Source organism: Acanthamoeba castellanii, assembly GCF_000313135.1.
Source record: "Acanthamoeba castellanii str. Neff unplaced genomic scaffold scf7180000084697, whole genome shotgun sequence".
Lineage (NCBI taxonomy): Eukaryota > Discosea > Longamoebia > Acanthamoebidae > Acanthamoeba > Acanthamoeba castellanii.
This window is the reverse complement of record NW_004457437.1, coordinates 42,386-53,090: the sequence shown is the minus strand read 5'-3', so window position 1 is coordinate 53,090 and position 10,705 is coordinate 42,386. Positions and strand designations below refer to the sequence as shown.

At 55.0% G+C, this 10,705-nt stretch overlaps 7 protein-coding genes across 7 annotated transcripts in view; 4 read left to right on the top strand and 3 right to left on the bottom strand.

Moving 5' to 3' along the window:
- Positions 1–219: 219 nt before the first annotated feature.
- On the top strand, positions 220–778 carry ACA1_128230 (uncharacterized protein; the record flags this gene model as incomplete). The annotated part of the gene is made up of 3 exons (XM_004338922.1): positions 220–246; positions 303–471; positions 543–778. 3 exons carry the CDS (start codon positions 220–222, stop codon positions 776–778), a joined length of 432 nt encoding a protein of 143 aa, XP_004338970.1.
- Positions 779–1,471: 693 nt separating this feature from the next.
- ACA1_128220 (uncharacterized protein) lies at positions 1,472–1,894 on the bottom strand (the record flags this gene model as incomplete). Its single annotated transcript, XM_004338921.1, has 2 exons — positions 1,472–1,667; positions 1,848–1,894. 2 exons carry the CDS (start codon positions 1,892–1,894, stop codon positions 1,472–1,474), a joined length of 243 nt encoding a protein of 80 aa, XP_004338969.1.
- Positions 1,895–3,644: 1,750 nt separating this feature from the next.
- ACA1_128210 (uncharacterized protein) lies at positions 3,645–5,372 on the top strand (the record flags this gene model as incomplete). Its single annotated transcript, XM_004338920.1, has 4 exons — positions 3,645–3,854; positions 3,975–4,104; positions 4,449–4,660; positions 4,701–5,372. The coding sequence occupies 4 exons, from the start codon at positions 3,645–3,647 to the stop codon at positions 5,370–5,372; spliced, it is 1,224 nt and encodes a 407-aa protein (XP_004338968.1).
- A 651-nt stretch (positions 5,373–6,023) lies between these two features.
- Positions 6,024–7,503, top strand: ACA1_128200 (CBS domain containing protein; the record flags this gene model as incomplete). The annotated part of the gene is made up of 7 exons (XM_004338919.1): positions 6,024–6,251; positions 6,374–6,449; positions 6,542–6,708; positions 6,822–6,939; positions 7,024–7,181; positions 7,278–7,338; positions 7,385–7,503. 7 exons carry the CDS (start codon positions 6,024–6,026, stop codon positions 7,501–7,503), a joined length of 927 nt encoding a protein of 308 aa, XP_004338967.1.
- A 160-nt stretch (positions 7,504–7,663) lies between these two features.
- Positions 7,664–8,066, bottom strand: ACA1_128190 (uncharacterized protein; the record flags this gene model as incomplete). Its single annotated transcript, XM_004338918.1, has 2 exons — positions 7,664–7,834; positions 7,932–8,066. The coding sequence occupies 2 exons, from the start codon at positions 8,064–8,066 to the stop codon at positions 7,664–7,666; spliced, it is 306 nt and encodes a 101-aa protein (XP_004338966.1).
- A 187-nt stretch (positions 8,067–8,253) lies between these two features.
- ACA1_128180 (methyltransferase) lies at positions 8,254–9,657 on the top strand (the record flags this gene model as incomplete). Its single annotated transcript, XM_004338917.1, has 7 exons — positions 8,254–8,471; positions 8,589–8,658; positions 8,682–8,762; positions 8,856–8,980; positions 9,067–9,182; positions 9,304–9,452; positions 9,580–9,657. The coding sequence occupies 7 exons, from the start codon at positions 8,254–8,256 to the stop codon at positions 9,655–9,657; spliced, it is 837 nt and encodes a 278-aa protein (XP_004338965.1).
- Positions 9,658–9,707: 50 nt separating this feature from the next.
- Positions 9,708–10,705, bottom strand: part of ACA1_128170 (DNAdirected RNA polymerase subunit A) — a gene marked incomplete at both ends in the record, with an annotated part of 6,489 nt that continues 5,491 nt past the window's right edge. The window contains 4 exons of the mRNA XM_004338916.1: positions 9,708–9,905; positions 10,004–10,138; positions 10,269–10,391; positions 10,546–10,687. Of these exons, the coding sequence (XP_004338964.1) occupies positions 9,708–9,905; positions 10,004–10,138; positions 10,269–10,391; positions 10,546–10,687 (598 nt within the window). The remainder of the gene's footprint in view (positions 9,906–10,003; positions 10,139–10,268; positions 10,392–10,545; positions 10,688–10,705) is intronic.

Below are 10,705 nucleotides of genomic sequence, written 5' to 3'. Positions count from 1 at the left end.
ATGCCCTCTTTCAATTCATCACCATTATCAAACATTTCATCCTTTTAACTTGCATCTCTCCATCCTCCCTGGCTACTGACAGCCATTACCCATCAGCCTCAACCTTCCATGGTCTTTGTTTCCCTGCCCCCTACAATTCCACTCACCTCGCCAGATCAGTGCAATCCTACCTCATTTTGCCCTTCCCCCCCACCTGAAGCTGTCTGCACCCTCCACTCCATGCTTGTCCTGGGCAAGGAACTCATGGTAGGCCCTGGCTCAATGTCTTTGGCTCCAGCACTGGACATTGAGTCTATGTGCAGAACCTGGCTGCCACCTCCTCCTGCACTGCCATAGTTGGCTTCTTTGCTACTAAGTGTGGCGTGGTGCTCAACTCCCACTTCAGCAAGCTGCTGGACAGCAGATATGCCCCATGGATGCTCATTGAATTTGTGTCTGCCAGTGGCCTCTGTAAGGCCCTCATGCTCAGCGGTTCACCCCACCCTCCACCACCTCCTCCATCTAATCCTCACATTCCCCTCAACCATGACCTTCACATACAGGCACCAAACATTTCAATGGTAAGGTCATCTCTGTGGTCCAAGCCAAGTCAGTGGAGGAATGGGAGGCCAAAGTCAAGGCCTGTGCTGCTGATCAATGCAAGCGTGCCAATAGATCTACTGAGACTCAAGCCAGACAGCTTCACCAAGCTGAACAGAAGGCCCACAATGACTCTGCCATTGCTGAATACGCCCAGCGGGCTGAAGCTGTGGCTGTGGGCTTCAGCCCCATCATCTAACTTACCTTCCTGCCCCACCCAACCCCCTCTTGTGAACAGCATTGCTCACCCCTTAGTAAAGTGCTCCTCCTTCTTGGCTTCTTCTTCTTTCTTATCCCCAGAGCCCTGGCTGCTAATGCCACCAACAATGATGCACCTCACACCAAATACCCCCTGACAAATAGATGCCACCTTATGTACCCCCTGTGGACCAAGGTTGGTCATCCCCCACTCTGGTTCCTCAGCCACCCTGCCCACAAATGCCATATGTATTGTATTCAACCCTGCACAATCACCTCCCCACAACCCCTCTTGCTACTACTCGCTGTATTGGTCTCTTCCCCCTGGGGGTAGAGGCCACCTGCACTTACCTGGACAGCACCACTGGAGACACCATCTTGTCCATCACAGTCACTGGTGGTGTCCTTAACCTCGTCTCCATCAACATCACCTGTTCACCAACTCATTTGGACATGGTCAATCAGCTCATGTCAAAGCACAGGTGGCACATTGTGCTAGTTCAGGAAACAGGCCTTCACATGACACTGATGTGGATATGGAGGACCACATCCATCACCAGCTCACCAATAACATCCACTTCAATTCCCCTACACCCACCCTCCACGCCAAACAAACTGCAACTCTCCAAACTCAATCACCAACTTTGAGAAGGACACATCTTGCAGACACAATTCGACTCTAAAAAGATGACTATCAACAGCTCCCAAACCTACACTGCAGGTGGTTTGGCCATTCTGGTGGCGCCCTCAGTGGCCTGCTATATCCAGGTACACAAGAAGCAGCAATCCTGTGATCCTGCAGGCCACTTGGTGGCGATGGCCTTCTTGTTCTCATTGGAGGCGTTGAGGAGGGTCTCATTGATGCTCCTAAGCACTGTGAGGAGATTCTCCTGCATGAACTAGGTCACATTGAGGCCAATGATGTGGGGCAACATAAAGTGCATTGCCTGTTGTTTCATCCTAAACACTTTCAGAATAGCCTCACTCCAAAAAGCCTTGACACATGATCAAAGTTACAAAGTGAGTTTGTCATTGATTGTTAACTGATGGTTGTGTTGTGATGTGTGCACCTTAACGCCACTAATTTCTGCCCATGTCCTGAGCTCAATACCCTCATCTGTGCTGGGAGCTGTCTTGATGACTCTTTCTGGGTTGCACATGCAGACACTGTCAAGTTCAGCTGGCACAAGCTTGAAAAAGCCACACTGGTCAGACTGCTATCACCCTTAGAGGCAATCAACTGTGAGTGCACTGCGCACATGATGCATTTCCTCAACCAGTCCAACAGCACCAGCTTCCTGAACTCTAGCCCTGCCCTATGAGCCCTGTTCCACTGTCCTGCCATAGTCTGCAAACGCATTGACCTCATCCTTACGCCTTGCAGGGTCATGGTCCTTGATGTGGATGTGCTCAACAATGTTGCCACTGGAGTGGACCACTCTCCTGTGGCTGTGGCTGTATGGGTGGGAGTGGAGTTGTCCCCTGTCGCTGAAGCCTTGCCAGCCACCAGAAAATTCGCCACACACCACCTCCATCTCCCAGACGTCACTGCCAAGTTCTCTGCTGCCCTTTCACCTATGCCAGACACCCCTGACAATGATGTTCTCACCAGAGTACACAAGGTGGCCGCCTCTGCCCTTATGCCCCTTGCCCACCACAAAGATGGTGAGGAGGTGGGTCTCACCTGTAGGTTTTCCCACAAGGCCATCAAGGCCACACACTATGTCAAGATGAGCATGATGGACAATGCGCCAATAACAACCACCACAGCTATGCACAAACTTGCTGCCACACCTGAGTGGGCCTGCTGCCCCCTGCCCCCTTGATGGTCACATGTTGAGATGCTCATGTACCTGTCCCAGGTCCAGTGCAGGTCAAAGCTCTTGTGTGCGCGCCTGGAAACTCTGCTTCACTCCAGGGACCAAGATTGCATTGGCTGCCTCCTCCTCTATGAACCCCTCAACACTCCAATGGCACTGTCTATGTTCTGGCGTTGTCTCTCCAACTGCAGTTCCCCTAAGTGTATTGAGGCTGCCACTATCATTGAAGATGGAATCAGGGTCACCTATCACAACCCTGCATCCATCATCAAGGCCTTCTCCAAGTTCTGGGTGGAGCAATACTCTCCAACCAGTAAATACAACAGGCATCACCCATGGTTCCACATGTGTTGCACTCCCCTTCCTCCCACCACCATCAGGAGCCTCACTGTGAAAGAATTCAAAGAGGCGCTTAATAGTGCCAAACAAGGGGCTCCTGGCACTGACAGCCTGGACACTCAAGTTCTCCAGAGCCTGCCACCAGTCAAGAAGGACCAGATCCAGGAACTCATGAGTGAGCTTATTACCACTCAGGCCCCACTTCCAGCCAGCTGGCTGGAAGGCCACATCATCCTACTGCCCAAGCCCAGTTCACTGGCAGATCCTGGAAACTATTGCCCTATCTCACTGCTGCAAGTAGTCTATAAAGTCTACACTAAAATCATCACCAACCACCTATTGTTGGTGGCTGGTGAACACATCCTCTTGCACTACCAAATGGGTTTCTGTCCTGGCATGTCTGCCCAATTGGCCCTTAGAGTGGTGGTTGATGTGCTTGAGGACTCCAGCCTATGCAGTACTGAGCTGCACCTTGTGTACATTGATTGTAAAAAGGCGTTTGATTCAATCACCCATGATGCCATATTCCAGGCACTGGAATATTATGGCGTAGGCCCTCACTTTATGCAACTCATTCACAGGCTCTATGAGGGTGGACATTCTGATGTGTTCATCAATGGTGAGGCTGGCACACCATTCCCCATCTCACAGGGGGTGCACCAAGGGGACACACTCTCCCCTCCCTTGTTCATCATCACCATCAACCCAATGCTCAACTGGGTTGCCACCAGGCCCAGTGGGTACCACTTCACCAACAACCTCTGTACTCCCATCATTGCATACTGCAACAACCTCATGCTCCTCGCCAACCGTGCCTCCAACATGACTGTAATATTCTCCCAACTGCTCCAATTTTCCAAATGGACTGGTTTGGAGTTCAATCCCACCAAGTCCACATACACGTCGACCCAAGCCAGCGTGTGTGCTTCTTTACAGGTCCCAGTGGTGAATGGTTCCCCCAGCCACATGGACATAGTATACCTCCCCAATTCTAAATCCTACAAATATATGGGAGTGTGGGTTAACCTTCACCTGCAGTGGAGCGACCACACAGTTTACATGCGTAAAAAGGTCATCGCCCACCTCAACCTGGAGCGTAATCGTCGACTCACCATGGACAATCAGATATATCTCACCAACATGGTCCTCAACGCCCACGTTGCATACGGTATGTGCGTCATTCCGTACGCATACGACTGGCTGGAGAATGTCCAAACCATGGTCCTGCAGACGCTAAAAGGCTCCATGGGGATCCCATCCAACGCTGACAACGACTTACAAACCGCCATCACCTGTGCGTGCACACTGCAGGAAATGACGTCAATTTCACTGAGCGCCCTCACCACTGCTGCCACGTGGAACCACGCGTTGTCACCAATGAAACAGCCGTAGCGCGCTGGGTCTCTGCCCTGAAGACACAAGGGTGGCAAGCATGGCCTAGGTGGCGTGATTTAGATTGGGTGGGGCACCATGTGCAGGACCCATCACTCGCGCACTCCCTCGTCGCTAAAGGCCTGCACAGATGGTCGGACATCTTTCGCAATGGCGTGCTACTCCCGCTACCCCACATCACCCACACGCTGGGCATCGCCCTCACTGCCCAGGAATACCACCTGATCGCGTCCTCGGCCACTCTCGCCACGCCCAGTCGGGCCGGTCCGGTTGAGGTAGCCGAGGCGCGCCTGAGGGAGGTCAACCGATTTTCCATCTCGGCAGAGGAACTGGTGGACCTCCATTTTCATCATCCCACCCGCACCCTAACAGTGCGTCGGCGAGTCGGCTGCCGGCGCGGTGTACTACGGCAAGGGCTCCCACAAGGCTAGATATGGTGCCTTACCCGTGCGGGCCGTGCGCCACCACTTCTACTGGCGCCGCGCGCCGGGAGGACCTACCCCCATCCCGGCTCCCGCGGCTGCTGCCGCTGACACTAATAGAAAGGTCAAGTGGCTTGCCAGGCAACTGGTCGACCAGGGCCAGTTGTGCCCCGCTTGCGGGGTGGACAAGGAAACGAACATGCACCCCTTCTCAGCTAACTGCCCGGCTAACGTGGACATAGCTACCCGCACGGCCCAACAGGTACAAAGCCTCATACTCGCCGCTGCAACTACTGCTGACCCCGTCGCCACTGATATTCCCCTGTGGTTTCACGCTGGCAACGCTACACTCGGCACCGCCCCCTGCGCATATGCCCCCTTCGAAGAGCTTCGTCAGTATGCTCCGGATATGGGCACCCTTGGTTACGTCCCCAGCGCGCTACGCAACGCGCTTGACTATTATGGTATCCCTGATAAGGGCACCCTCATTCGAAACATTGCTGTTACCATCGCCAAAGGTGCACACTCTATCTGGCTGGCCCGATGTAAAACCCTCGTGGACAGTAACGCCTGGAAGACGGCGCACGATAGCGCCAAATCCCTAGTGGAGGCCGGCGCATAGGCGCCGCCTCGCCACCAACGACGTGGAAAGGGAGGTCATTGCCTCTAGCCCCGCTTTGCGGGTCCTTTCCGTCGACAATAACCAACCAACCAGGTTACAGTGCATCCTACCACAGCCCACACACCTAGTGGTGCAAAAGGGAAAGCTCCCCGGGCAGGGTTCGAACCTGCGACCTCACGGTTAACAGCCGTGCGCTCTACCAACTAAGCTACCGAGGATTTCCTTCGTGTTTTGCGTCAAATCACTGACAGGCGCCTGGCGAAGGCGGTCACTTTTTTGGCCTGTGCCACCTCTCGGCGACTTCTCCACAAACGAGCGTCAAACTCTTCACGCCACCAGCCAACCTAAGCCCTCTGTGATTCAGCCCATCTTGAGTGCTCCAGCTGCTCCATCTCACCACAAGCACCAGGTAGAGGTATCAGGTCCTGCCTGCAACCACCATCAAACAGAAACGCAACCACTCACCCTAACCATCAAGTAGGTTGTAGAAGAAGAAGAAGAAGCTATGGGAAACGTAGAGTCAAGGCTTGAAGACTATGGGGTGTCCATGCCTGGCCTGGGCGCCTGGCACACCAAGGCCATACCCACCACCCCCACGGGCACCCAGCTGGAGGCGGTCAAAACCCTCATTGAGGCACCGCCTTGAGGGACATGATTGAGATTCACGAACGGCCACTGATCTCGCTGGCGGCCAAGGACGACCTGCACACCAGCTTCAATCGTCTCGTTGAGTACGGCATCCATGCCGCCCCCGTCTACGACGAAGTAGAGATCGAGAGCGGGCTGGGCGGCAGGAGGAAGGTCAAGCAGTGGGTGGGTCTGCTTGACTGGCGCGACTTCGTGCACTACGTCATCCAATTCTTCGATGAAGGCGACAAGGTGCTTAGTCAACACCCTCCCTCCTCGCCAGCTAGGGTTACTTCATCTTCATCTTTGAAGATTCATCGAACCAACTGAATCTTTGCCATTCTACGCAGTTGGGGATGTTGTTGTCCGAACAGTCCGCTCGGGACATCGCCAAGAACCACCCCCTGCTGCCCATTGTCGAAGATGCCTCCCTCCTTTCTGTCCTCGCCGGTACTCCTACGCCCCATAGGCCACTTGTTTCTTTGAAGGCCCTCTACATTTTTATTTCCACATATCTGTCATTGGCTGATGAAAGGCTGCAGGGTTTGGCCAGCAGGGGGTGAGGCGCAGGCCGGTGGTGGCCAAGGACGACCAGGGGGAGCGCATACTCACGATCGTCTCCCAGCTCGACGTGGTCCGTTGGCTGTCGCGCCACCACAAGCAGCTCAGCCCGGCCTTTAGCAACATCACCATCCAGAACGTGGTTGAGGTGCGTTTGCTTCGCTCTTCTTTGCATTCTTCTTCGTTCTACTCTTCCTCTTCTTCCTCTTCACTTGCTTCATCATCATCATCATCATCATCATCTCATGCATCACACCACAGAAGGAGCAAACAGACCCGCGGTTCAGCAAGCTGCGGCAGGTGTGCAACGTCATGAAGGACACCATGATGGCCGACGTCCTGCGTCTCCTCGACCAGTCCAACCTCAACGGCGTCAGCGGTACACACCACACACACGCACACACACGCACACACGCACACGCACACGCAAGACACGCGTTCGCTGACGTGTGTGTCGTGGCAGTGGTGGATCACGTGGGCAAGCTGGTGGCCAACATCAGCGTGAGCGACCTGCAGTACGTGGTCGAACGCAACCTGGACAACCTCTTCATGACCGTCGAACACTTCCTCCAGCGCGTGCCCCGCCGCCCGCTCATCACCTGCCCGCCCACCGCCACCCTGGTCCTCCCTCCCCCACTCCTCCCACTCCTCCCCTTGCTCCATGGAACCAACCGCGTGTGTCGTGTCGTGTCGTGCGGTGGTGTGTGTGTCGTACAGATGGAAGTGATCGACAAGCTGGCCAACGCCGGCGTCCACCGCATCTACGTGGTCAACAGAGGTTCGTCGTCGTCGTCTCACAAATGTGGTCCTCGTCTTACTGACAGGGGTGTTACGCGCAGACGAGGAGCCGATGGCGGTGATCACGCTGACGGACGTCATCAACGCGGTGCTGCTGCTGGCCACCCACGACGCCACGCTCGCCTCCGACATCAGCGCCAAGTGAGCGCGCCCTGACCCACGTCGAGCCGCCCGACGGTTGTATATAGCGCAGGGAACCAATAAAAATAAATAAAAATAATAATAATAAATATGAAACAAATAACAAGCCAAAAATATAAATAAATAGAAAATAAATTCAGACTAGAGGACGGAATGGAGTGACATCAGAGGCCCAGGGCGGAGCGGACTTCGGTCTTGTCCTCGTCGTAGGGGTAGGCGGCCACGACGACGGACTCGAAGTTGTCCGGGTCGACCAGCTTCGGGTGGCACAGCACGCCCGTCATCGTCTTGGCCTCCCCGAAGTGCTGCACCTCCACCAGCTCGGCCACTTGCGCCTGCACACATAAAAAATGAACAAATAAATGAACGATTATAATAAATATAAATAACTATAATCCTAAATTAAATGGTGTGGTTAAGGGGGGCACGAACGCAGGTGAAGCTGTGGCCCTCGGCAGCGGCGGTGATGAGGCGAAGGCGGTCCTTGTCGCGCGGCATGCGCTCCAGCTGCTCCTTCAGGTTCGCCAGATCCTTCGCGCCAATCACTCCCTGTTGCTGTGCTGCCATTTCTTCTTTTTATTTGATCTTGCCCGCTCGTTGTGTTGCTTCTCCCTCGGTATGACCGCACACGCACACAGCCACCTTAACCATTCCGCCCCTTTCTTGGCCTGGCGTGTCTCTTGCGCCAACATTTATTTTATTTTTGATCTTTTATTGTTATTATCTGTTTTATCTATCATTTATCTGTTGCCACATGGACGAGTTCAAGCCGCACGAGGAAGGAGCCGCAGACTTTGGGCAGGTGCCCATCGAGAAGGTGCAGGAGTACTGGGACAGACGGCCCTGCAACCTCTTCCACTCCACCGCCGACCGCGGCACCCGCCTCTACTTTGACGAAGTCGAGCGCCGCAAGTACTTCGTCGAGCCCCACATCCCCGGCTTCGCCTCCTTTCCCGACTGGAAGGGCAAACGGTTCGATCCCCTCTCTTCATTCATACATTACTCGATTTGATCCATTTGTAAAGATGTTTGATCAAATCTGATGGTGTGAAATCTGATGTTGTCATCTGACGCGTGCGTGGGGTGAAGGGTGCTTGAGCTGGGGTGCGGGCTGGGTACGGAGAGCATCAACTTTGCGCGCCACGGGGCCGAGCTGACGGTGGTCGAGCTCTCCCAGACCAGCCTCGACCTCGCCCGCCAGCGGTTCGAGCTCTACGCCTCCACGCCGACTTCCACCAGGCCAACGCCGAAGAGCTCGATCAGGTCTGACCTCTATCTCTTTATATCTCTTATATATATCCATAACATGTTATATATCGTGACTTATATGTCATGATATATTACGGAAACACCTAGGTGCTGCCCGAGGGAACGCCGCTGTTCGACTTGGTGTGGTCGTTCGGCGTGATTCACCACACGCCGCACCCGGAGAAGGCCATCCAGCAGATCCGTCGACTCTTGAAGCCCGGCGGAGAGCTGAGGTGCGTGCATGTGTGTGCGCCATCAATTCGGCCGCTGCCTGTTGCGTTGTGTGTCTCCAACTTGGTGGCCAACAACTTCGCAACAGAGTGATGCTCTACTCAAAGGTGAGCTTCAAGCTGTTCTTCCTCATGAAGGAGACCGGCGAGTGGGACTTCTCCAAGATGGACCAACTCATCGCCAAGTACTCCGAGGCCCAGACCGGTACATACACACCTGCAAGGCATGGCCGCGTCTGGTTCAACCAACATGTTTAGTCACTCATGATGTGCCATGCATATATGTGTGTATATATATATGTATATATGTGGCCTGTACTATACAGGTTGCCCCGTGACGTACACCTACACGTTCGATGACGTGCGTCGCCTGCTGGAGGGGTTCGAGGTGGTCGAGATGACGAAGGACCACATCTTCCCCTGGAAGATCGATGACTACAAGCAGCACCGCTACGTCAAGGAAGACTACTGGAAGGTACCACCTTTAGCGCCATCATCACCTCTCCCTGCACACGAGTGTCGTGTGCGTGCGTGTCGTGTCGTGTGCGTGTGCGTGTGCGTGTCGTGTCGCTATGCAAGTCCTTACACGGGTGCACGGGCAGGACGTGGACGAGGCCACCTTCAGGCAGCTGGAGCAGGAGCTGGGCTGGCACACCCTCGTTCGTGCGCGTCTCCTGTAGTGCATTCCAAGCATTCCTCTTTTCTGTTTTAGCCTACGTGGCCAGCCACCTTAAGAGATAGGGGAGGAGGTGGCGGCGAGGGCCGAGGCGATGTCGAGGGTGAAGGAGGGGCTGGCCGAGGAGTCGGTGAGGGAGTCGAGGAGGAGGCCCCGCTTGGGCTCCTTGTCGAGCGAGGGCGTTTTTCGGAGCAGCTTGAACAGGCCCGTGCCCACCGCGATCGGAATGCCCATGATGATGCTCTCGCTCACCTGTGTGTGCGCACCCAGCCAGGTCAGACAAACCGCACACGCCACCGCACGCACGCACCACCGCACACGCACACGCAACGCGCGGGAGGAATGCGTACGCCGGTGATGGTGTCCTGGCGAGCGTGGAAGGAGGCGTTGAAGAGGTGGTCGGTGGTCTTTTCGAAGGAGGCCAACATCATCACGCTGTCGTTCATCTTGTCGATACCGTGCCGCGTGATACCCAGAATCTCACCCTACACGTGTCGTGTGTCGTGTTGTGTGCGATGATGAGTGTCGTGTGTCGTGTGTCGTGTGTCGTGTGTGTCGTGTGTGTCGTGTCGTGTCGTGTTGTGAGTCGTGTTTTGAAGAAAGGGAAGAGCGTACTCGGAAGCACATGAGATCGGCGAGAAGCATGACGTGGCGCGTGTCGATGTTCATGCCGTGCTCCTTCATGGTGTACTGGATTTCGTTCATGATCGTCACGCGCGCGGCTTCAATGCCCAGCGTCTGCCCACCCAACCACACCATTGCTCGTCAATAAGCTGCATAGTGTGTGTGTGTGTGTGTGTGTGCGCGCGCGCGCGCGGTGTGTGTGCGTGTGTGTGTGCGGTTGTGTGTCTGACGTGTGTGCGTGTGTGCGTGTATGTGGTGTATGTCGTACGGTCATGACTTCGATGATGTGGTTGGAGGTGGTTCGGGAGCCGACCACGCCCGGGGTGGCCATCACGGAGAGGAGGTTGTAGCCCTCCACCAGCAGGTTGTACCGCGCGTCCGCACCCGAGCCCTTCTTGTTGATCACCGCCCTCGACACCGTCGGAATT